This window comes from Olea europaea, unplaced genomic scaffold (assembly GCF_002742605.1).
Source record: "Olea europaea var. sylvestris unplaced genomic scaffold, O_europaea_v1 scaffold2751, whole genome shotgun sequence".
Taxonomy (NCBI): domain Eukaryota; kingdom Viridiplantae; phylum Streptophyta; class Magnoliopsida; order Lamiales; family Oleaceae; genus Olea; species Olea europaea.
The window spans coordinates 66,228-93,047 of NW_019245951.1; the positions used below are offsets into that span (position 1 = coordinate 66,228).

Sequence of the window (26,820 nt, forward strand, 5' to 3'; positions counted from 1 at the left end):
TTACTGTATTTTTAGTCAAATAAAGTTTTGGAACATCTGATAGATCAATATACTTAGCAGCTTTAACATATAAATAGGATATAAGGATATTGTTGATTAGTAAGATGGCCTGATTCACTAATTTCGAAGCTATAATAAGCTTTATATTATTTCTTCCAAAGTCAATTTTTTCTCATGATCTTGGAATGCTACATTATCTATAAAGAAATTCAACAAAACCCCACATATAATTTGGTGGTTCATCAATTATTTTGGTAAATCTTAACTTTTGAAGGCCTAAAATGATTCTCCATGCTAAAGTAGCTTGGTCTTTTCTCATTTGCATTAGTTTGGGTATATTGGATGATGTGCAGTTGAAGTAATTATTTACTTAATTGGGAACTTCCTGTACTAGGGTCGTTTTAAGTACCAACCAGGCCAAGTGAGGGCTTTTGGGATGCTTGCTGGAGGGTCTGGCATTACTCCAATGTTCCAGGTTATATTCCTGAATCTTTAGTATCCTGCATGAGATATATGCCGAAGCTGATGGATTTTTTACTATTACCCAGAAAAAAATAATGATGAATTGCTTATTTATCGAGGATTTTGGTCCACATACATATCTCATTGTTTTTATTTTTTATTTTTTTACATCCGTTTAGGTTACCAGAGCTATTCTTGAAAACCCAAATGACAAAACAAAGGTGCATCTGATTTATGCTAATGTGACCTACGAGGACATTCTTTTAAAGGTAATTCATGGACTCTCTTTCCAGTATATTCCTTTTGAATACTACTTGTGTGCCAAGTTGTCAGTTTATAGAGAGAACCAATTAACACTGGATTGATCCATAAAAGCCCAATTTTTTGGGAGAGCTGATAGCTAATATTATTATTGTGAACTATAGTATTGTTGGCAACTAAATTTGTATGGGAACAATAAGAAAAAAGGAGACAATTAATTTAATTAGCATTGGTACTATAGATCTATTTGCCTCTAAATCTTAAAATTGTGGTAAAAAGGCCTATAAAGCTTAAAAGATTTTTAGCTCGTATCCGCTACCGAGTAGTTTCGTTTATGTCTCATTGCAGGAACAATTGGATAGTCTTGCTACTAACTACTCTGATTGTTTCAAAATTTACTATGTACTGAATCAGGTCAGTTCTCTTTATTCGTTTTTAAAATTTTTTGTATTTTTTTTCCTTCTTTTATTTGGACTTCATTTGCATTTCGTAGCCATTATATTAGCTTCACCTAAATCAATTGATTTAGCTAGCTTCAATTATTTTACCCATTTTTTCATCTTCAGAATTGGAAATTTTGATATAAATATTATGTGGCTTCAATGTGTTCTCCTCTACCTTGCAAACTCCTATTTTTTACTCTTTATTCAAAGACACAACTAAGTTGTTTTACGGTTCATATATCTTTAACTTATTATTTTAGTGACAGGAAAGTACAACATATATTCATGACTATATTTGTCGAATTTATGCAATGAATCACGTGAAATGCCTTCTATGTATGTGTGTGTGTGTATATATAATTCCTGAATAATTTTTGAGTTCTTGATCAAGCCTTTTATTGCACTAGAAAAGAGGCAACATGAAAGGCAACATTTGGCTGTTATTTTGATGCGATGATGAACACAGATATACTTGTATCAGTACGTATTACGTTTGCATCATAAGTATGAATTTATTGCTAGTTTTTATTTTTCTGTAGCCTCCTGAAGTATGGAATGAAGGAGTTGGGTTTGTATCCAAGGAAATGATTCAAACTCACTGCCCTGCACCAGCAGCTGATATTCAGGTTCGAATCAAACAATCTTTTCTTGCACTTTTAAGGTTCAGATTTTCACTTGAAAGAAAAGAGACGAAGTTTGCTGAAATCTGAAAAGAAACTGAAGCACTAAGTTTATTCTTGTATTGCAGATACTGAGATGTGGCCCCCCTCCAATGAACAAGGCCATGGCTGCTCATCTTGAAGCTCTTGGATATGCCCCCGAGATGCAATTCCAATTTTAGTGTCGCATGAGTTCTCGACCCTTTTAGACAATATTTTCTTCCATTCTCAGGGAAAAATATGTAGTATTTTGATATGCATGATGTAATGTGAGGCAAATTGCAATGGAATTTTCTTGAAAAAAGGTTTTAACTTCTTACTATTTAATAATAGATTTCCCCTGAGCTTACCCGCTTATGAGATCTCATTTACCACAAATATATTACAATGGTAGGCGAGTTCGAATTTGTTATTTGTTGATTTTTTACAAATATTTATTTTAAGTGAAAGTGCCGGGTTTTTAAGCTCTCGTCTCGAGTGGCAAAGAGATAACACCAAAGTGCCAAGCATTCATGGGAAGTGAGCTCTTAAATGAGATACCTAATATCTTTTTTGTAACTATTTCTCACGTTGTGTGCTCATTTGTTTGAATCTGTTTAGATGAACATGTTCAACTCATCTTCCATTGATGCAAAATAAAAAAAAAAGATCTCTATCTGGAGTTACAAAGAAATGCTTGGACTTGACTCAGGAATTGCTATGCACAACTTAACTGAAAGAACACGAAACTTTAATTTAAACTTTTTTTTTTTTTTTAATATACAGTCATGGGTACAATTTTCAAACGACAAAGAACGTCCCAAGTGTCCAACTACTAGAAAGAAACAAAATCATAGCACTGGCATACACGTCTTAGACCATGTTTGGCTAAGCATTCCAAACAATTTTTACTTAATTTAACTTTTATGCTTCTAAGTGGAAAAAAAGGTTAATTCTTAATTTATTATAATTTTCGAAATAGTTAGATTTTACCGCTTCGATTGTATTTTCATTAACAACAACAAATAGTTATCTTATTACTCGCTTATTTTATCATAAGTAAATGTTTTAAGCTTATCCTAACACGCTCTAAGGTGAACTGCTTGACTCAGCAAAAGTTCCCCCTTAATTATCACAACAGTGGCGGAGTAGCCCGCTTCTTCAGATATTCCCTATTCTCACTCTGCTTAAAGAAGAAAATGAAGAAATCATTTTTCTTCAAGGGAAAAAGAAAATTTCTGAGGAAAAAGTAATCCATCTGACATTCAGAACAATCCCTTTCTCTGTATTTTGGTGTAATTGCTCCTTTCCCTTTCATTTCCTTTCTCTCTGTTATTCTGTATATATTTTCACAATGTTTTCTTGTTTTTTTCTTGATTATAACATTGGGTTGGTAATCTTATATTAAAATCCATCTGGGTTTTCTTTCTTTTCATTTGTAATCATATTAGCTGTTTATTTTATCAATCAGAAACCCTTTTTTATTTTTCATATTTTGTTGAGTTGCTCAGATTGATTCTGTTTTTATATGCAGCAAAAGTATTTTAGCTGAAAAATGTAGCAATTGAGATAAAATTACATGATTTTAATGAGATTTGTTCAAATACTTCTGTTCATATTTTGTTATTTTCTCAATGACTGCTGCTTTCCTTCCTTTTCTTTCCTTATATCTAAACCTCATATTTTACCTGATAATCAAAAGGGGTAGCCACAAATATAAGAACTTTTGGTTCTAATCACTTATTTTTTAATAAAGTTGTCTCACCTCAGTGATTTTTGCTGTTTGAGTGTCAAAAATGGGACTCATCATCCATAAATCACTGTTTTGTTTTTTCTTTTTTACATCTGTATTTTTCATTTTGTCTTGGTTTTTCGTATTAAGCTCGACTGGCCGGCCACTCTTTGATAGTATATTACCAAATCCCAGGCTACTTGTAAAGGCTGACACTGAGATTTCTGATGAAACGCCAGAAACTAATGTTTCAACACTCAAAGAAGAAGAAGAATCACAAAATCAGAATTCGATTAACTGTGATTCTAACAAGCAAGTTCTCAAGGTTTATATGTATGACTTGCCCCCAGAATTTCATTTTGAGCTATTAGGTTGGACGGGTAAGAGTATTTGGCCAGATATTCATTCTGCGGTCCCTGAATATGCTGGTGGATTAAATTTGCAGCATAGTATAGAATATTGGCTTACATTGGATCTTTTGAGCTCAGAATTTACTGAAAATTTGAGTGGAAAAAGTGCAATACGAGTTAGGAATTCAAGTGAAGCTGATGTTGTTTTTGTTCCCTTCTTTTCATCTATAAGCTTTAACCGGTACTCAAAGCTTAAGCCCAATCAGAAAAAGAGTACTGATGTTTTGTTACAGGAGAAGTTAGTTAAATTTTTGACAGCTCAGGATGAATGGAAGAGGTCCAGAGGAAGAGATCATATAATTCTAGCGCACCATCCTAATAGCCTTTTAGATGCAAGGACAAAGCTCTGGCCTGCAATGTTTATTCTTGCAGATTTTGGAAGGTATCCTCTGACCATAGCTAATGTTGCGAAAGACGTGATCGCGCCCTACAGGCATGTTGTTGAAAGTTATGTAGATGACTTGTCTGATTTTGATAGTCGTCCGACTTTGCTCTATTTCCAGGGAGCCATATATAGAAAAGATGTAAGTCATCTTTATCTCTTAGATATGTAAGTTCTTTGTTTTAGTTTTCTTCACTTTGTTAATTGGTTTGGTTTTCATTTTCTGATGCACATTTGATTGTTCTTACGTGCTTATATCTTAAATTTGTGTCACGTTAAAACTAAATTCTTGCATGGTGACCTAAACTGAGATTGATTAGATTCAGTAATTAGGGAAGATTGCACCTAAGCTCCCTGTTCTGTTCAGTTTTCTTGGCATTGGCGTGACATTTCAACTCACTTGACTTTTGGACAAATATGTTTTGGGGGACATAAGTGCTTTGGAGATTGACGACTGGGGACTTATACCATGGAAATTTTGAACAGTCCTGATTGCTTATTTCTAGAATGGGTTGTAGGTGGTAGTTATCTCCAATTAAGTATAGCAGAATATATGTATGTTGTTCTTCATTTTTTTTTATTGTATGCCATTCTGATCCATGAGCCATCTTTCATAATTGATCATGTAGAATTTCAAAGAGGCTTTATCTTGGGTTCTATTCACTTCCTTCCTACTTTGGCTCACATATGGGTTGGAGATGGATGTGGAGAAAGGATGTGAAAATAAAACTGGGATTGGGTGGTGGTTTGGGGGGTTAAGAAGAAAATAGGAGCATAGATGAGTCAGTGCAGATGACAAGATACTCAATTCTCATTGGTAAACATACACAATCAGATGCGACTTTGTGGTTCGGGAGTCCTTATGGGGAAAGGCGCAATTTCTTTTCTTTGTTACTTTCATTTAATGTTTTTATGATATTAAAACACTCTAATTTTCCATTTACTCAAAACTGTCAGTTTTTCTTGACATTCTATTCCAAATGGATCAACATTTCTTCCAAAATGTGCACTATTGTGAAATATCTAACATGTGAATTACATTCCTACTTACTGGATACCTTAGTTGGATGGATGATGACAATTTTTCATGGTAGAATCCCTTGTTTTCATGAAGCTACATGATGAAGCTCTCGCATTTCCTGTTATGGATTAAGCCCTTATCCCTACTTACAGGAGCAATAATAAATTACAAGACAATGAGAAAATGAGCAAAGTATATGGATTTATAGTGATTCACAACAACATGAGAGCTATGTCCACTTGCTGCTCCAGAATTTAAATGGGGAATAAGAATAGAATTTTTTTTTGTCACACCTTTCGTGCACTCAAAAATGACGTCTTAATAATCATTTATATAGTAGGAATATTACGACCACCTGATACATGTATGAATACCCAATATACTCCTGTAATAAGACACAGGGTTTGATTTGGCTTCACATGGCCAACTTTAATCGCGTCTCTCCCCGCTTGCCCTACGACTCAGTGTTCTTTAGGTTGCGTTTGATGCTTCCCAGTCTAATCCTCATTCTGTTTTTCATTTTCAGGGTGGAATGATTCGGCAAGAGTTATTCTATATGCTAAAAGATGAAAAAGACGTACACTTCTCATTCGGAAGCATCCAAAAAGATGGTATCAGGCAAGCTACCCAGGGTATGCGGTCGTCCAAATTCTGCCTTAACATAGCAGGCGATACTCCCTCATCAAACCGTATGTTTGATGCTATATCTAGCCACTGTGTGCCTGTTATCATTAGTGATGAAATCGAGCTTCCTTTCGAAGATGTTCTCGACTATTCTGAATTTTGCATATTTGTCCGTGCGTCCGATGCCCTTAAAGAAAAATTTCTCATAAACTTTATGAGGAACATTGGCAAAAAGGAATGGACCAGAATGTGGAGAAGACTAAAAGAAGTTGAAAATTATTTCGAGTATCAGTATCCGTCAAAGAGGGATGATGCTGTTCAGATGATATGGCAGGCTGTTACCCGGAAGGTTCCTGCTATAAAAATGAAGCTTCATAAAGCCAGTCGATTTCCTCAAACCAATATCTCTACAGAAAAAGTGCTTTTCTTAGGTTCTCTGCCTCGAAATTTTTGGTGACAGCTCATTAGCCTCGAGATTTTGGAGATATTGGCCATGTCTGAAAGATGGTAGATGAACCTTATGCTCAATGCAAATTTTGACACAGATGATATAATGCGAGCCAGAGACGTGTATTGAAACTAAAAATGTAGAGAAGAAAAGCTCGATTTCAGGCATTTTATCATGGCCCTAGAAATATTCGATCGATTTGTTCATTCATTGCTCACTTTAGGCGGTTTCAACCACAAGTTTATTGTAGTTTTGAGTTCTGCTCTTGCGAGTGCTTCTTGTCAAATCATTCAAAAGCTGTACATTGTGTGAAAATCCTATGCCATGACCTTGACATCACCAATATTCTTCCGGTACTTCAACTTCTCCACGGCCAGAGATTGTACGTGGATGACTGAGATTTCTAGTATATGAATGACTGAATCTACTTCGTCAAAACTGGGAATTCCATCAAAGTTGTTTTCTTTTCAGTTGGAAACAGTCCTAATGATTTAATGGTTGTTTGATTTAGTGTCGAAGGTCCACTACATTATTTTATTTTATTTTTTCAATCTATTCAAATTTTGAATCAAATTATTCCTTCATCATACAAAACATAAATCTTGTGCCCCGAAAACATCAAGTTTCACAAAACATAAATCAATTTTAACATGCAGCTTTTTCACAATTTAGAGCCTAACTTATGGTTCCAAATATATTCATTATAGTAGACAAATTTATCTAACATACAAGCATACAAAAGCAAAAATATAAAATAATAATAAAATAAAATAAATAATAATAATAATAAAAAAGCTGAAAGTAAAATATTTTTTTTGAATTTTTAATCTTTTTTGCACTCGAACAAGCACACTAACATGCAGCTTTTTCACAATTTATAGCCTAACTTATGGTTCCAAATATATTCATTATAGTAGACAAATTTATCTAACATACAAGCATACAAAAGCAAAAATATAAAATAATAATAAAATAAAATAAATAATAATAATAATAAAAAAGCTGAAAGTAAAATATTTTTTTTGAATTTTTAATCTTTTTTGCACTCGAACAAGCACACAAAACAATAAAAATAATTAAAATCTCGATATTTTTGAACCTCCCAAACTTAGAATAGACATTGCCATCAACGTCTAAAAATATAACAAGTAATATAAAAAAAATTAAGGGCAAAGAAAGGAACTAAATATTCCCCTGATATAAATCTGTAGGTGGTGGATAAACTGACATGAAAGTGTTAGATAACTTGCTATGTATCTTCCCTTATCTAATGTATTCAGGTGTAATGTTACTTCAAAACAATTAGAAAATCAATGATAACGTGAAACACTTTATAATAAGCTCAAACACATCTTAAAAGAAATTATGGGGATGAAGATACCTTATATTATTACAAGTAATAAAAATTACTAATCCTATATATAAAAAGCAAAATAAATCAAAGAGAAGAAAATTGGGTTGTCTTCTAATAAACCCTTATTTATAGTCATTAACTTGACTTTGATATCCTGTATTATGGAATTCTAAAGAAAACTTTTGGTGATTTGCTTGGTTTTGACTTTGACTGACTTTTCGTTGATTCTTCAAATCTTGACATTGCCTCCTTTAATGCGATATGACTGGCCTATTCCATCTATAAATCAACTATGTAGACTTCTTCTTCGTCAAGTTTAATCACAAATTTCATTGTTTAACAATTGATGACATCAAAAGAATGTGTTAATTTCATTATCATTAATTGACACTTCTTCACTTAGGTTCCTTTATAATGAGTTTGTCATTTTCTTTATGCTCTTCTTCAATAATAGATATTTCATCAAATTGAATGATCAGTTCATATCTAAATTCATCGACAATGGTAATTCTTTCCTTTCAACATTTTCAAGTAGATTATATACCCACATTTTAAATTCATCCTAGAATACAAAATTTTTTTATATGTATTTTGCTTTCATCCAATATATTTCATTATAATATATTGAAAGTGCCTCCTTGTTCAACAGAGAAGGACCAATTCCCTTAAAAATGATGTCATCGTCTAGATGGGAAGATACATATTCGTCTTCAGGCATTTAGCATTCATGAGATTTGTCGATTGCTTATTTTCGACATCTTAAAATTGTTTAAACCGCAAAAGTTTCGATATAAAAGGATTAGTGCAAATATACAAGTGTTGCCCAGTATAATGCATTCCAATACAAAGCTCTCAAATTATGTCTTATACAAGCATATCTTCATTATCCATGTCAAGATTACTTGTTGCAAAAAATTTTACTCACTTGCCATCATCGGAACCTTGCATATATTGTTGAGTAGTATATGAAGGCATACCAATCACGAGAGAGATCAGGAAAGGTAGCCAAAATTATCAAAAATAAATAAATAAATCGAATCTTATATAAAATACTAAACTCAAATTAAATACTTTATTCCTGGTAACTGCTCGAAAAACTTGTTTGGTAAAATCCCGCAAACGTAGGAGATTATTGACAAGTAGTAGATTTAGTGAATTAAGAGTATCGTCCCACAGGGAATAATTTCAATTCAAATTTACTAGTTATGTATGGAATACGAATTAAATAAAACAAAAGAGAGATTTTGATTTTATTTTTGCTAAATTAATCTAACAAAGTAATAAAAGCTTGATTCTTATCAAATTATGGATGATTGTATTGGATCTCGAATCTATCTATTGCTTCAATAATCATTTTATGGTCCGAATCAACTATTGAATATTTACACTTTAGTCCACAAACTTTGGATTTCTTTCATTTTCCCCCCTTTCGTTCATTTCTTCCAATTCCACCAATTTGCACTAAGTTCAATCTAACAAACATAATTAAGTTATAACTTATTCAAATCACTAACAAATACTTCAATTTACTAGCTTGGATAAGTATACAAAATACACTTATCATGTCCAATATGACTATCACATAAGAATGTAATAAACATTGTAGAATTATATTCACATTTGTTACAGTCGGTTTTTCGTGGAAGTTTGGAATCCACCGATCATTTTTATTTTATATGAAAAGAGAGTATAAATGAATAATCTATTTCAGAGTTTCCTTTTCATTAAGCTCGAGCCAAGTACACCATTCTTTTCATGGTACAAGTTGCAAGGGCGAAAATTTAAATGAATATAAATTTTATCGTCCATCTAACAGCTACATATATTTCTTGTTAAAATAATTAAGTATAACTTACTTCTACATCCACGACATAACATTTGGGATTTTTGAACATTCGACATCAAAATCAATGATATTTAGTTGACTTTTGAAATTAATCTAATAAAAAATATCATTTGACTTTAATTAATTGATGTAGCATGTTTTAATGTTTAGAACCTCGTCTAATATTCAATTTAGGGAAAAGGCAAACAGCAAAGAACCGAACACAATAATATTTTTTAACAATGTTATTAGAATCAAATTGGATGAAGCAGATTGACTGAAAGTCTCTGAATGCAGAGTAAAAACCTTTGAAAAATCAACATGGGATGATGGCTCTGTATAGCTGGTAAGGTGGTGGGAATGACGCTTTGGAAAAGGAAATAAACAAATGTTTGACTTCTAGTTATATTCTAACTCCATAAAGTGTTCTTCAGAAGCTGTAAGAACAGGGATTTTGATCCTAGGTTGTTCACTTCTTCCATGATACTTTTCAGGGCAGAAAACAATGTATTCATGTTGGTCCAGACTATAGATGTTCTGTCCTGCTGCAAATCCCCCAAGAAGTTGGTATGATCTCTCAGATTGATCCATTGCAAGACAAAGTTCCTCTGTGCCTGTAGAATTGGAATATTAAGAAATAGATTTGCTATGAAACTAGAGTAAAAACCAATGTTTTAAAAACATAATCTGTCATCGATCCAGAAAAGGGTTTAAAGATGAGGATCAAAGGTTGAGCCAAGTTCAAATTTGGATTGAACTGGTGATGAGGCTGAACCAAACAAGTAAGACAGTGGCATTGTAAATAAGAAGAATAATGCTCCTTTGACAAGGTTAATGACAAGGATAGGGTTGACAGGGTAGTGTGGTAGACAGGCAGAAAGTGATTAGGTGTTGTGAGTGCACTTTTTTTTTTTTTTTTCAAGCTGTAGAATCATATATTGACGCATATGTCTCTGTCATTGAATTTGTCACTGTAGCAAGATTGAAATAAGAAATGGAAGTTCGATTCAACTTACACATGCTTATTTCATTATAACGTACCAAACATACTATAAAATAATATTCAGATAAATATAACAAGGATGAAAATCATGATGAATTAAATTACTCACAGGCTGCATGCTCTAACTGAGTCTGGTAAATAAATTCCAAGACTGCTGAAATTTCTTTCTCAAATTGATGGAAGGGTCCATTTTCAAAGTTCATTTTCCTTAATTTACACACTCCCTCTCCTAATTCCATCATTGCTCCTTTATGATTCTGTCGGACAATAACAAAAATCACAGCAAATAAATGTTAAATATTTGGGAATATTTTTATGTTATATGTGTGTGTGTGTGTGTGTGTGTGTGTGTATGTATATATATATATTTCAAACAATTTAGTAATATACCTGATTGAACAGGTGATGGAAACCCACAGCACATTGCAGAATAGCATGCGAAAGAGTACGTATGGGCTCCTGGGATTTGTTCCAGAGGGATTCAAGAACGTCATGGCATTTGTAATACTCCCTACTGTTAAAGAGTGCAATAGCTTCTCGAAAGCTATAGCGTTCATCGTCTTCATCTTCATCTTCATCTTCATCGATAAACCCGCCTCGAGTAGTGATCCGATACGATTTGCCTGTGAAATTTAACAGTTTATTTGAAGAGAAATAAAAATGAATTCTGGGATTGGGAAATAATAATGGTGAACAAGTCTTTGAGAAGCTGCTAATTAATGGGAAATAATTCGGGTATTTTGGAAGAAAACTGAAGAGAATAGCCATTGAATCCGTGCCTATTTTTGTTGGCAAAGAAATCTGCAGAATTATCTTTTCTGCATGATCCTGTGGTGGAGGCTTCATTTCCTGGAGAAAATATCCTGCAATTTTGATTTCTGGTCCCTATTTTTTTTTTTAAATCAATATTTAATTAAACTATAATGACTTTTATTATTATTATTATTATTGAGGTTCATGACGCTTTCGAGAAATTATATTTAGGAAAATTCTGTGTGTACAAAATTTCCTCCTACAGAAATTTTTCAAATGCTCACATGGGGAGTGGGCTTCATGTGAGTAAAATAGTCCAAAAAATAATCCACTCACTCCATACTGTGTGTATTCTGTAAAGAATTTGTAAAAAATTGTTCTGTACGTGTAGCAGAACTCTTACATTTATGGTCTTGATTTTCAATTAATACCTTGCATGGGAGTTTGACACAAATTAAGCGGCCAAGTTGTGTTAATAATAGCTAAAATAAAATTTCTCCAACGACTACAGTTCGTTATTGGTAGAAAAGAATCGTTCACAGTAAAAGTATGAAGCATGTCGCGTTACTCAGATAATTGTAATAGGAATCGTGGCATGGTATCTTCAAATGTAACAAGTTATGTGCTCCATATGATAGCCTTAAAATTACTAAAGTATGTATTTATCTAATATCACATCCTTCAATCCTCATAAATATAATGTCACACTCTATTTAAGACGCAAGAGATGAAAGCAAATTCACTTTTGACCAAAAGTTTACAAGATTTTCCTTCTAGATTTTTGTTAATCAATGCACATTTGGAGAAAAATTCAAAATTATTATGTTAGTTTACTTTCTTGATTATTTTGCATTTTCGAGTACTTGTTGAGTCATGTTATAAAATTATAATGGTCATATTGAATAATCATTCTTTTCAAAGGTATTGCATATTTGAGAAGTGTTTAAAATGGATTAAGTTATAAAAAGATAATATTAGAGACATTCCTATAACTTTATGAAGTGTAAAATAATTTGTTGTGTAATAATTACCAAATATTTAATAAAGCTTGCAGTTCTTATAGCAAGTTTCCATTTGCGTGCGATGTTTTTTGCATTTTTCCTGCCTTCCACTAGAGTCGATAATGAGAAGATTATTTCCAGAGCGTCCCCTTTCCTTCTATGTTAGGTTCGATTATCCAAACAGGGCACATGCTGAGGTTTAGAGTGCAATTTCTGTGGTCCAACCTCCCAGTACATGGATCTATTGCAGGATTTAGCGGGAGAGAAACCAGCAAAACATTCTGGAATTTGATATTTTCTTATTCTTCTCCTTGATAGATATTGGTTCGTTTTATTAACTTAAAATTTAATAGGTTTCACTTCTTTGAAAAAATACAAATTTAACAATACAAATTACAACCAACCTATTGAAATAATTGTAAAAAGTAGATTATGTTCATCATTATTGATCTATGATTTAACAGGTTCACAATACATGTCCTCATCCGATATCTAAACTAAACTAAAATTATTCCAAAATCATATGAAATTAAAAAAAAAAAAAGCATATATTTTTCAACAATTCAAATCACAATTCTATTTGGAAACTATAACATAGCTCTCATTTTCCTAACATTTGACGATTGTCTGCCACTATTAAACGAATCGACAATTACCTTTGCCTGTTGATCTACTAATCTCTACCTGAATCGTTTATTTCTCTCTTCCCTTTCGGTAAGTCTTATATTCTTTTTTCAAGCCATTTTTCGATTGTTCTTTCTTTTATTTATTTTTTTGAACTTATTATACACTTATGAGTTGTGGTTTCGATAAAAATGATTGTTTGAATGCCTAGATGAATGAACTCTTTTGTGATTTGAAAAGAACGAAGGATGGAGCATATTAATTGTGTGAAAATGCTAAAGTTCCTTAATTAGTACTATTACCTTCTACTTTCATAAGGTAGTTAAATGATGAAATTCGTCAATTCCCAATAAGTCGAAACTCTATCAATCTATGTAATCTAAATATATCTCATTCAATTCTTATTTAACATCTCACTAGCAAAACAAAAAAAGTTTTAACTAAACTATAATAACAGAATGTAATTCTACCTTTACCAACCGCTGCATAACAATATGAATGCCAAACAAGAAAAGGTGATAGATAAAAATGAATAAAGATGAATTTATTCTATTAATATCTTTTAGGAACCAATTTTGAAAATAATTTATTCATAGGTTTCATAATAAATATGAATGTAATTTGACATTTAATATTATTAGTTCTCGTTTAAACTTATATTTAACTTATGTTAAATACATTACTATAAAGTTGCAAGGTAAACCGCGGATTAAAACTGAACCAAATCGCAAATTATGGTTTGGTTCGAAAAATAAAATGGTTTGGTTTGGTTTGAAAAAATTTCAAACCGCAAAAAATTGTTTGAGTTGAAAATATAGCACAAACTGCTCAAATCGAATCGCATTCACCCCTACCTCTAATAATGAGAAACTTATCAGGTTGTATTTCTTATTGATCAACCCCTGGAGCAAAGCAAACAAAATTTGATCCATCTAGACATTTGTAGTTAATCTCTACAAAATTAAGATGAAATTTACCGAACATCAGCCAACTCCATAAGCTCTAGGGATATCAAATAAGTTGCGCGACTCGTTAAAACTCGGCTCATGGACAACTCGAGCTTGTCAAATGACAGCTTGAGCCTGAGCCGAACCCACGAGCGGCTCGTGGGCACAAGAGCCATTTTTTACGAGCCCATGAGCTTTTTAAAAAAAGTGCAAATTTACCAAAAAAAAATTAAAAAAACCACGAGCTCGTGGGTTGGGCTGGACTGGGCTCGCGAGCTCGTGGCTCATGAAATCACGAGCTTGGCTTGTCTTTCGCGAGCCACGAGCTCGACTTGCCACCCAAGCCGAGCTCGTGGATTAAAGGACCGAACCGACTCGACTCGGCCCATTGCCAACACTATCAAGCACACCAGCTAGAAGCAAAATGATGAAGACTTTTGGCATTTTGAATTGGGGTGAATGGTGAAAATATGGAGTGATATTTTTAATATGCTCAAGAGACAGATATAAGAAAAGCAAAAAATTCGCGGCTTGACACCTGATGGTCTCCCATATCAAAGAGGCACCCTTTTATTTCAAGGCTGCATGTTATTCAAGATTGAACTAAATTTACTGCCTTTGATTTTAGATTAGATTGGTATAGATAAGATTAGATATTCTTTGATATTCTGATAAGCACGTAATGTGTTAGAACTATCAGTGAATTTAATTTTTTTATAGCAGTAAAAAGGAAAACTAGGTGCTCACTATATGCATACTATTTCTATCTAGATATTTATAACTTGTTGGAATTTTGCTGGAAATTTTGTATTATTTGGTGAATGAAAAATTAAGTCAAAAGTTAAATCACTTAAATACATGAATTATTGAAAAAATGCGTAGAATATTATAGAATGTTCTACAAATTATTTGGCTGAAAAGATGTCTTTCTATATGAAAGATTATGACTTTTGACATTATCATTTTTTAAGAGACGTGTCTCTTTAAATATAGAGACTAATTATAATGGTTGTGTCTCTTCCAAAGGTTGTGTCTTTTGAGACAAATCTTTTCAACATCTATATATTGACCTCATATGTTTGGATTTATTTATTCAAAAATTTCATTTCATTCCATTCCATATTTTCCACTTTGCTATACATAAAATACTTTGTAGAAGTAATTATCTTTTACATCAAAATCATGGTTATGGTAGACAGAGAATTTCGTTCGAGTTCGTTGGTCGAAGTCATTTGGAGTACTCTTATGGTTTGACGTCGTCGTTGTATCTTGGGACATGATCATCGGAAAACCATTAGCATCGATGCAGGACAAATACATTTTAAGGAAAGAGTTATATTTGCCTCAACCAATAGCATCACTTGTATCTAATTTTTTTCTTATTTCTAATTTCATTTTTTCATACTTGATTTCAAAAAATGATTAAATTTATTATTATGGTTTATGCAATGTTCGATATGAAGAATCACGTGTTTTAATTCAAGAATGAAAATGGTCAAATTCAATAATCATTGGTTAGTTTCTCAAACTCCATTTCGGTCAGTCGAAATTACGTTTTGATTTCACGCAAATAAACAGTATGCTTTTGTGAATATAATATACACATAATCGATATATTCCCCAACAATATTAAGATGAATTTTATTTTCATACATTTATATTTTTCATTATTTTGTTTGCATGAACAAAGTATTAAATGGATTTGATGATAAAATCTGATTGCATAAACTCGACACCGATTTACATTTTATGCTCGACGGGGTTCTGTGCAACTTTTAAGAACTAATGCATACATAAGAAACTATTATGTTATTATATGAATTGTGTCTTAAGTGTCAATGTCATCCATTTGTTTAGTATATGATAAAAGTGAAGTATTATATATTGCATATGGTTGCAATTGTTAATCAATATATATGACTGTCAATACGTGTCTTTTCATAAATTAGTCAAGGACCATGAAGTCTGTTTATTTTGAAAAAGTACATGTGGTCTTTAAGGCAATTTATTAAATGACGACTCTTTATTTTCTAAATGCATTTTCAAATCCAATTTCGTAATCTATCATCAACTTGATTATCCTATCAAATAATAAGACGTGTATATTTATTTAAATAGGATCTATATATGTTGGTCATTGGTACAACTCCAATGTTATTGGAATAGATGCCAACTAATTGTGAAAGTATATGAACTTTCATGACTATTCTTTTATTGGAATATGAAACATGACATGGTAAATTAGTTGTTAAATTTTCATATCTTGTTAAAATTATACTAACTTTGATTAATATTGATAGCCTCATTTAATCCTATGGAATTAAGCGAGATGACTTTTATGCCAATTATATTTGTATCAAGTATGACAAATTGTGATTTGTTTTAGTGGAAATTGTTGCTAAAATATTAAGACATGAAAATACTTTCCAGAGCACAAACTGTGCCTGAAGTTGACAATTGTGCTGAACTTCCTTTAAATCTGGAAAAGTTTGAATGTGATGATTTAGTTAAATTTCTGACTTCAATAAAATTAAATGAGATGAGTTGTGCAAAATTATATTTGCATAAGAATATGACAAAATGTAATTTGTCATAATTTGATTACTTGGAATTGGTGAAAAATTATGTAGAATATTATAAAATATTCTAAGATCAATTTAGATGAAAAGGTGCATTCTTTCATATGAAAAATCATGACTTTTGATAATTATTTTCCAATGGGTACGTCTCTTCATAGAGATTATTTTAAGAGGTGTGTCCTTTTGTAAGATTGTGTCTCTTGATAACACAACTTTTCAACTTATGGTTGATTCGTTCATTTAAATTTGAATATGGTGAATAAGTTGAATATGTACTTTATTATTTGACATGAAATGAAACTATCATGTGAAATGTCACAATGTGATAAGAGAAGTTGCAATTCTCGTGAATCAAGATACTTAGCCCTCTTCACTATTGAAATAGACTTTAATCATGAGACCAATTAAAATTGGTTTATGCTTGGAAAGTATTGCTGGTCTATATAATGACCTTGATTTAATTTGGATGATCCAATTAAAATAATTGGATTGAAGTACGTTATATACAACTTTAATTGAAATAAATAGTGAGTCAACGATCACTATTTTGAAAGTACTTAGATTTTCACGAAACACTTGATACAGATATTATCTAAGAGATAAATGAATAGAACTATAAAAGAGTTGTTGAATTCTAAGTTCAAGTATAACCCAAGAATGTGGGGAGCTAAATTTAATGCTTGTGAACTTGAAATGAAAAGTTCAAAATTTGTGGATGCAACATTACTAAATTGTATATGTATTCCTAATTGAGGAATTGTGAGGATAACTTAATTTAACGGTTACGTTTGCTTCTATCTTATAATCAAGAACGATATATATGAAGGTGGAAAGATAGAAAACATTTATACTAATTATAATGATAATATATATTGAGCAAAAAGTGGATTAAATGGGTTGTAAAGTCGATTATGACGTTTATTTAGACATGCAAGAACAATTGAAATATATGAAAAATATTCATAAAGTTCAAATACATGGTAATGTTTCAACGAAGATATTGAATACCCATGATTATGAAATCCACTATTAAAAGTGATTGATTAGTGTAGTGTTTGATAAAAATCCTCCAACCGTATTTGGAAATTGATAAAGTTTTAGATAAAGTTAATGAGGCATATAGCTTCATGAGAGGATTTCTTGGTTGCGACAATTTGTATCTATCAAATGAATCGATCATTGGCTAGCAATATTTGATAAGATACTAAGTCAAATGTAATGGTAGGTCTAGACGTATAAGTCATAGACATAATACCATTAAGCAGATAATCTCAGTAGTGTAAACTCGTGGTACATTTAAGAGATTTATCGAGAGATAAAGTATATTGCATATCGAAAGGAATGAGATTGAAGCCTACTACGTTAGAGTCCTTATAATGGTAACCCCACCTTATTGACTAGAGATCCTAAGATTTTGGTTCAAAAAGACAATTAAGTTATGAGGATTCCATGAAACACCAAGGAAAATAATTTCCTAACTCATTCCTATGACATTAAAGTGCTTTCTGCAGAGTTGCAAAAGGTTAAAATAATCTTTTAATGATTCCTATATCTTGATTAAATCAAGTGGAACAGGACAGAATACTCTTAATAGGAGGTCACCTATGTGAGTGGGAAGTGAGACCGTTTCAATGAGAATTATTCAATGCTTAAATTCTCTAAACACTCGCAGAACCAAGAAGGGTTCAGGATCAAAATGAACCAAGTCATGAGAACCATGAATGGTTTGAGGAAGACATTGTGTGAGTATCGTTATCTTGACTTACACTAAAGGTTGAATGGTTCAAGATGTGAACGTTCACCAATTAGCCGAGTAAGTCCGATAGTATTTCACTAAGGGAGGTTCAAGGTCAGAAGTTACCATCCCTAATGCAGTGTTTTTTCGCTCTTTCTACTAGTGTCTACATAGATTTTTGCATTGATTTTCACTCATGTGAGGGATTGTTGGAATTTTGTTGAAAATTTTGTATTATTTGGTGAATGAAAAATTAAGCCAAAATTTAAATCACTTAAATACGTGAATTATTGAAAAAATGCGTAGAATATTATGGAATATTCTAGAAATTATTTGGCTGAAAATGTGTCTTTCTATATGAAAGATTATGACTTTTAGCATAATCATTTTCCAAGAGACCTGTCTCTTTAAATATAGAGACTAATTCCAATGGTTATCTCTTCTATAGGTTGTGCTTTTTGAGAAAAATATTTTCAACATCTATATATTGACCTCATATGTTTGGATCTATTTATTCAAAAATTTCATTCCAATCCATATTTGTAGAAATGATTATCTTTTGCATCAAAATCATAGTTATGGTAGAGAGGGAATTCTGTTCGAGTTCTTTGGTCGAAGCCATTTGGAGTGCTCCTATGACTTGATGTGATCGTTATATCTTTGGAGATGATTGTCGAAAAATCTTTAGCACCGATGCGGAACAAATTCATCTTAAGGAAAGAGTTATACTCGCATCGGCCAATAGCATCACTTGCATCTAATTTTTTTTCTTATTTCTGATTTCATTTCTTCATACTTCATTCAGAAAATGATTAATTTTATTTATATGGTTTATGCAAGGTTCGATATGAAAAGTCACATATTTTAATTCAAGAATGGAAATGGTCAGATTTGATAATCATTGGTTCGTTTCTCAAACTCCATTTCGGTAAGTCGAAATTACGTTTCGATTTCACGCAAATAAATTATATGCTTTTGTGAAGATAATATAAACATAATCGATATATTCCCCAACATAACTATTGACTAAGATTTTAGTATTTTAACTACATTGTTGAGATTAAAGAATTGCCTGCTCTACCTTGTTGGGTTGTCATTTTCTATTCGACCACTAGAGGCTTACAAACACGAACAACACAACTTGCCTTCGTCCATTTTCGTGTATTTCTTAAATACTCCATTTGCATTACATTCATCATTGTAAAAACTTGCAGAAGGTAGAGCTGATATTGCACAGAGAACCCCTGCCAGAGCCGAGGCATCAACGGTGCAGAACCAGCTAAGCCCTTGTATGATATTTGGATTTCATCTTCCTGTTGCCTACCCATCCATCTTTAAACTCCCTTGGCTGTCTTTCCCTGTGAATCTGTTTCCTATATGCAATTTTATAGTTTCAACTTGGAGTTTTGAGACTGATGTGGTTATGCGTGTCTTGGATTTTTATGATCATTGAGACTTCTTTTAGTGAATAATTTTCTGTAATTATTTACTTTTAGATAAAATTTACATGCTTTTAGAAGACAGGCTATATATTATCATCTGAACAGTCTTCGTAACTTAAAAACCAACATCACTTCAGTGATTGCTCAAGTCAATACCAACAAATTCAATTTTATTTTCTGTAAATTTGAAGGCAGCTGCATTGGTTTTTTAGCACCGCGTGAATGGAAGTTTGGCTAATTTTTATTTTTAATACATAGCTTGTGAGGGTGTCCCAAGTTTAGTTTTGCTAGTTTTGTCTACAAAGTACCCTACCATATTAACATAATACATTGGTTCATTCAAAACTGGTTTATTAGGAAAAAGAGATTTTCATCAAAACAAGTTGCTTTCAAAGTCAACAGATAGAAATTTTATAAGACAAATTATAGTACAGAAACTCTCAAATCGCGCATCAGAGGAGAAGAAAACAGCAGTTGTTCCATTAGAATACACTTTCATATAAATAATTTATTTTTTTAAATAAGAAAAATTACGAACATCAATTTACATAGGACATATTCGGTGCATTGAAATACATAAAATTCGATAGAACTAAAGAAGAAAAACAGATCATATAACTTGTCAGTTTCCATGTTCAATCTTGTCCAGTTCAACATTTCACGTAGATCCATTCTCAGCTTGGCACAAGAATATTGCATCAGCATTATAATCACTGCAGTATAGACAAGGATGCTGTTTAAAACCCTGCATTTTTAAAATCTTCCTAGCCATGGTCACAAGCTGTTTATTACTCAAAGGCTCTGAATTCTCCTTCAAAACCATTTGTACTGCATTACTAAATGCCCCACAAGCTTTTCCTCCATTCTCCATTATTTGCACATCTGCAGAAGTTTCATCTGTTTGGCACCCACTAAGTAAAATTCCTTCATCTGGCTTTACTGGCTTGGTGCTGAAGTCAGGCTCGAGGTCAGGGTTGGGTCGAGGCAGTCGAAACATAAGGCTAGCAACCGGTCCAAAAATCTCCAGCAAGTGTGTGCCAATGTCTGGTGTGTTTATGTTTGTTAAGGATGATAGATGTTGGATTATTGATTGAAATGGTATGAACTTAGGCTTTTGCATGGTGGGAATATCGGCTTCAGTATTCGAGCTTCTTGAAGGCCCGATTTGCTCTTTTTCTTTGTCAATCAAACCCCCGCTGTGACAAGAATCAGATAGGATTATGAAACTTGTCCCTTTCGGCAGGCGATTTACTAGATGCCTAAAGTCCTCACCTACAAAATTGAATTCTTAAAAAAGTTAGCCTTCGAGAGAAATAAGTAGAAACCTTGTGTCGATTTTCTTTAGTACTTGTTCGGTAAGTAGATTGTAAAGCACTAGAGATTATTAAAAAGAAGAATGTTAAAAGATTGTTTTACGTTGACCTTCCACTGATTTCATGATAAAGGTCAACGATAGACAAAAACTTCCACCATACACATTCATTTTGTGGAAAATAGTTAGGCGTAAAATAATATCTCCCCCCACTATGCATGTTCTTAACTTTTTATGGTTGCTAGAGGTGGCATCAAATTCGGGCTCAACAACTCTCAGTTTCTCGATCATAAAGAAATGCAGAACTTACTAGTTATAAGATTGAAATCACAAGGAACAATGGCTTCCTCTTTTTTGAAAGAATTGCTCGAATTTATCAATGTTCCATGGCCCGAATATTGGAAGAATAGGATATCACCGGGCTCGGCTTTATCCACCATTTGATCCAATGCCTTCATGATGTTGGCACCAGTAGGCATCACTGAACTTCCATCTTCATCTGTCAAAAGTTGAACGTTGGCCAGGTCAAATCCGAACCGTCTTACAAGCACATCTAGACTCGCTCGAACATCGTTATGGCATCCATGCAACTCATTTGGGGTGTTTGGATAATTGCATCCCACTAGAACTGCTAATTTCTTTCCTTTCTCCATTAACCAGTAGGGATTAGATTTTCCTTCTTGACGAACAAGTGGTCTGTGATTGGATTTTGAGTGATATATATGTGTATACTTGTATATATAATCAATAGGGTTCTATAATATGATGTTTCATTTGTCATTCTTTCTACAATAAATTTGGGAGAATAGATTTGCTTCAAGTTATGTATTTTCTTAGCTGTTGAAACATGTCTTTGCTTTCAAGATATTGCACTTGTCTATCTTAATAAACAGGATGTTTATCAGAACTTAAAGAACAAAAAATGTGGCTCTAATAAAAGAAAGATAGCAGTGTTCCCATTAAAGAAAATCGTGAATTCTTGATTATAATCTTGACATACTATATTGGATTGTACTATAAAGTCCAACGGATAAGTTATAATGTAATTTTCTTTCATAATCATGTTCAATATTGTCGACTATCCAACTATTATACGTGAAAAGTACCAGCAATACCCACAGAAGATCAAGGAGTCAGAATTAAAACTCTAAGAAAAACCAAACAATTATGAATATGTAATAATTCTAATTCTAATTCTAATTCTCAACTTCAAATTTCATTAAAGTTCTTCATATTTCTTGACAATAAATTTTAGTCTTTTCTTTATTCTTAATAATAGTTCAATCCCATGGTGTTACTGTTACCAAATTATGCAATTAATGCAGTAGTAGTTGTTGCTTTGAGCGAAGAAATTGAGAGGCGTTCAAGTAATAGGTATTCCTTTAAAGGTACGAGTGTCTGTAGAAATACAAGGCAATTGCAAACCACAGTCCATTAAGCACTGGTTAATTTAGCCTGTTTCTGATTTAGCCTAAAATCATATATTTAGTAGATTTTGATAAAATTTGATGAAATAAATAATTAAAAAGTTGATTAAAATTATAGATTTCATGAAATGCGTGGTTAAAAATGAATTTGAGAAAAAATAAATTTTAGAAAATAAGGACCCTAGGGACTTAATTTGTCCAGCACGACTAGAATTCTTGTTCTCACATACTAAGTCATAGACGTCGAATTCTTGGGTTTCAAAGCTGTAGCCCTATTTGACCCTTATTTTTCTTAAAACTCAATTTTTTCGAACTTAGGTGTAAGAACGCATTTTATGGGATCAACAACTTTTATCAAAATTTATTAAAAGCCTAATTTTTATCCAAACCATAAATGAACTTAGGCCTTGTTTGAGCCACATTATTTGAAAAAAAAAAATACATTCTTCAATAGTGATTTCACATCATTTCAACCAAACATTCTTTAATAAAATAATATTACACGCAAATCCAAATCTTTTTAATTCTTTAACTACACATTTTCTATCAATATACTATTTAAAAATGTATTTTCATCCCAATAATATGACTCAAACAAGGACTTATTTTGTTATAAAGACAAGTTTCTTTATTCAAATAGTTGAATTTGTTTTCTACACGTATAATCCCTACGGAGCAAATTCATTTATCACAACAGAGCTGAAAGTATGTTTAACTAATCCTAAAAAAGGATAAAAGAACTTTGAGAAGTAACTTTTGAAATTAATCAAATGCATTTTGAAACGTAAAAATTATTTTTTAAGTTGCTTACTTTTGCAATACATGTTTGCTTAAGCTTTTACTTTATTTAGCTTTAGCTCAACATGTTCCGGCAACTAATTATTTTCTTTTGTTCAATTAAAAAAGTAACTTCTTTTTACTTTTTAAAATAATCTTTCCTTACTCCCAAAACAAACAACTTGTTTCAAAGAATTATCCATTCACAAATGTTCACGGACGAGTAAATTTACTAATAAGTGGAAGACAGTGAGATTTGAATATGAAATTGCTCAAGTAGGCTGTTGAGCATAATCGTAAAAATCACTTCTCATTTCATCCATCTAGTTCAGCTCATCGTGTTGAAACATCTCATCTAAAAGATCGGATCCTTAAGACCATTACTATAGTTTCATAGCCATAACAAAGCTATACTAATAATTTCACAACGAAATCAGCAACCTAAACAGATGTATATTGACAGATAAACTAGAGCCATAAAAGCATTCTGTACATGGCTTCACCTTATCCACAATTCCCGAGTATTCTAAATTGCTAGCCAAAGAAACAACTGCATACAAAGCGACCCTCCATAACCGAAACGGTAAAACTAGTGCTAGAGGACACCAAAATTAAGTTATAAATCTTTCCATACTCTAAAATCGGAAGTTGAGTTACTGTAATTTATGATACTGTCCTGGCATCCCAAGAAAAATGTGCTCCGTACAGCATCTGCATTTACTAAAGCATGAGCCGTTCCACTGGAACTGGCTGCAACGGCAACTTCATCAGCACCAATGGTTACCTCTGCATATCCTTTCGCAACTGCTTTATTTTCCAGCTGCCAACCATGAATCATGATTGTAGAGATGAATATAAATCGTGAACAGGATATTTTGCATTAAAATACTTCCAAAGTCTCCCGTTTTGTTTAAATTTAGATTACATCTAAAATTAGAACTGAAAGGGTATAAACTACACATAATGGATGCATGCTTTATTATTTCTTCAACAATGGAACACAATGTTGGTTTCTTATCATAACTCTGGTCGATGGTGATAAAAAAAAAGTAGAGCTTAAAGGTGCCTCAGGATTGATTTGTTTATTATTCAAGCAAAGCGTATCCGAGCTTTTGTTGAGCAAAATCTAAAACTTACACCCAAACCAATCTTCAAACTCATGTCATTCCTCAACTCAATGCCAAAAGAGCTGATAAACACCTCCTGCTACTATTCTGCTTCATCAGAATTTCACGATGATTTTCAACTCAGATTACAAGAGATATATCAAGTCAACCCTCACGGAAAGGTAAATTAGTTAGAAAATATTGAGTGGCATAGATCTTAATCTAATAAAACATATGAACTACAATGCACGAAAATAATAAGCCACTTTCAAAACTTTTTTTCTACATACTCATTTTCAACCACACATGCACAAAATAAAATATTCTACATGTAAATCCAAAACTTTTTCCTACTTTGAACCACACATTCTCAAAAAATTCACTATTTAAAACAATATTTTTCCCAAAAAAATGGCGACCAAACGGGGGCCAAGAATAAAACAGTATTCATATTGATTTTTGTTCCATAATCCCTATAATGTTCAATAACCCATTGAACTCTAATATCAAAATAGCAGGTGCTATCAAGCAACAAAGTTTCCTTTGCTTTCTCCTTCCTCAAACTTTGGAAGAATTGTAGAAAGACACTGTTCCGTTATTTGAGTTAAAATAAGTTTTAATCCAGAAAATTTTTGAAGTAGCTCGAAGGTAACAATTCTTTTTAAGTTTATACATTTTATAGTATTAGTAAACCAAATATGGCCAAGGATTTCAATAGATAGTCAGGATAGTCCAATTCTACCTCTGTAATTAAAGGAAATACATACCCTGAACAATGTCTTTGCTCCCCAAATAACAAATGTCTCATTGCAGTTGTGGTGCCTATGATTTCCCCTCATGCCTCCAGGACGGATCTCCCCCAAATGAACTGAAGCACAGAAGCTTGCTCCTCCTGTAATGTGACAAATCACTTTGGTGAAAATCACTCCAAAACAGAGATGCTTAAGAACATAGAAAACTTTAGTTGCAAAATATAATAATTAAATAAAAATCACATATATCATTTAAAAGGGTGGCAAATGCCCATAATCCTCCTTACGTCCCCTTCTAGTGCTTGTGCAGCAACAGATCCAATGAACTAATATCCCGTGATCCCTGTGAGAGGTTCTTATGTCGTATGCTAGTATTGGAGGGGCTAAATTAGATTCGAAAGACAGCTTAGTTTCAGACTTTCAGTACACCATATTCTTGAATCTATAGCCAGTTATATATTTTTAATTTCTATCGCATGTAAATATAATTGTTTTAAAAACTCACTGACTATATATCACCTTATCATTACGTAAAATGCGTGCAGGCACAATCTTTCTGTTTCTTTCTCCATATATCCCGGCAAAAGGAGTAGAGTTTCCTAGTTATTTATCCATACAATACCCAAGAAATCAGATTTATAGTTCACATTTAAAACCACAACATATGATTCAAGATCAATAAGAGTTACAGGATAAAAAATGGATGTTAAAGTGCTTACTGATTCATCCGCATTAAATTCTCCTTTCATTTTCCTCATTCAACCGCTCATTAAAAAAAAAAAATACTCATTTGCCAAAATGTATAACAAAAGTACAAATCTTTTATCACGGCAATTCAGCAAAGAAAATTATTTAACTGTTAAGCCCCTCATATATCATGTGCCAAGTACCTATTGTTGTACCTTACAACGAGAAAATAGAGTCTCGGATTCCTAAACCTTATGCCTTCTCAACACACCTTTCTCTCACATTAATCCTTTTACAGTCATTTTCCTTTCTTTTCTCCATCATTATCAATTATAGAATTACCAAAAACAAATACTTGTACCTAAGCATGAACAGGTTTACATTTATTGGCAGGAGAGAGAAATCGCAAACTCGGTCGGCCGTGTCAACTTACAAAATAATTGAAAATACATGGGGGCAGAAATAAATAAATTCACAACCTTTCTCCACCAAAAAACTAGTGCAGCATCACAGTGTTGTGCACTACTCACTAAAAGTTGCACCAAGCTCAAATAATAAGCTTTCCAGCTTTTTTCTCCCCTTCTTGAATAATTTTACGAACAAATAACGTTGGGTGGGTATTTATAAATTATAACTTTCTTGACAGAAAAATAAAAATAGACCAAAAAAAAAAAAAACCTGAAATGGCAGCATCCAAGGCAAGTGAAACAGGATTAATCAACCATCCACGCTTATCCTTCATTACAATTGAAGAAGACAAAGGGAGTTTCACTGTATTAGCATCAGAATATTTATCATAACCGCCATGTGAAGCCACCCTATTGCTATCATACGACGGTTGGCGAAATGAAGAATCGGAAGAATAGTGTTGGAATCTAAGGGCAACCCATGTAAGAAAAAGGAAAAAAGAGAGTAGAAATGGAACTGCGTGCGGTTTTTTGAGGAATAATTTCAGTGAATTTAACAGGGATGCTGCAGTTTGTGGGGTTTGCGACTGGAACGGATTAATGGGGTCTGAAATTGGGAGTTGATTGGAATTCGAATATGAAACTCTCCTCGGATTCGCCATTTTTTC

The 26,820-nt window shown here is 32.6% G+C and overlaps 5 protein-coding genes across 6 annotated transcripts; 2 read left to right on the plus strand and 3 right to left on the minus strand.

The window, feature by feature from the left end:
* Positions 1-2,182, plus strand: LOC111383762 (NADH--cytochrome b5 reductase 1-like). Its single transcript, XM_023007908.1, has 5 exons — positions 1-475; positions 642-731; positions 1,072-1,137; positions 1,706-1,792; positions 1,915-2,182. The coding sequence occupies exons 1-5, from the start codon at positions 437-439 to the stop codon at positions 2,005-2,007; spliced, it is 375 nt and encodes a 124-aa protein (XP_022863676.1). The 5' UTR covers positions 1-436; the 3' UTR covers positions 2,008-2,182.
* A 723-nt stretch (positions 2,183-2,905) lies between these two features.
* On the plus strand, positions 2,906-6,931 carry LOC111383753 (probable arabinosyltransferase ARAD1). 2 transcript variants are annotated; one of them, XM_023007895.1, is made up of 3 exons: positions 2,909-3,099; positions 3,732-4,470; positions 5,876-6,931. In XM_023007895.1, exons 2-3 carry the CDS (start codon positions 3,868-3,870, stop codon positions 6,428-6,430), a joined length of 1,158 nt encoding a protein of 385 aa, XP_022863663.1. In that variant the 5' UTR covers positions 2,909-3,099; positions 3,732-3,867; the 3' UTR covers positions 6,431-6,931. The 2 variants fall into 2 exon arrangements, with proteins under 2 accessions (XP_022863662.1, XP_022863663.1); XM_023007894.1 differs by having other exon boundaries at positions 2,906-4,470.
* A 2,874-nt stretch (positions 6,932-9,805) lies between these two features.
* Positions 9,806-11,470, minus strand: LOC111383756. The gene is made up of 3 exons (XM_023007898.1): positions 10,994-11,470; positions 10,713-10,860; positions 9,806-10,214 (listed from the first exon to the last, which is right to left on the minus strand). Exons 1-3 carry the CDS (start codon positions 11,447-11,449, stop codon positions 10,000-10,002), a joined length of 819 nt encoding a protein of 272 aa, XP_022863666.1. The 5' UTR covers positions 11,450-11,470; the 3' UTR covers positions 9,806-9,999.
* An 8,824-nt stretch (positions 11,471-20,294) lies between these two features.
* On the minus strand, positions 20,295-21,749 carry LOC111383755 (metacaspase-9). Its single transcript, XM_023007897.1, has 2 exons — positions 21,307-21,749; positions 20,295-20,956 (listed from the first exon to the last, which is right to left on the minus strand). The coding sequence occupies exons 1-2, from the start codon at positions 21,647-21,649 to the stop codon at positions 20,343-20,345; spliced, it is 957 nt and encodes a 318-aa protein (XP_022863665.1). The 5' UTR covers positions 21,650-21,749; the 3' UTR covers positions 20,295-20,342.
* A 1,714-nt stretch (positions 21,750-23,463) lies between these two features.
* LOC111383754 lies at positions 23,464-26,814 on the minus strand. The gene is made up of 3 exons (XM_023007896.1): positions 26,424-26,814; positions 25,074-25,198; positions 23,464-24,020 (listed from the first exon to the last, which is right to left on the minus strand). Exons 1-3 carry the CDS (start codon positions 26,812-26,814, stop codon positions 23,817-23,819), a joined length of 720 nt encoding a protein of 239 aa, XP_022863664.1. The 3' UTR covers positions 23,464-23,816.
* Positions 26,815-26,820: the final 6 nt, after the last annotated feature.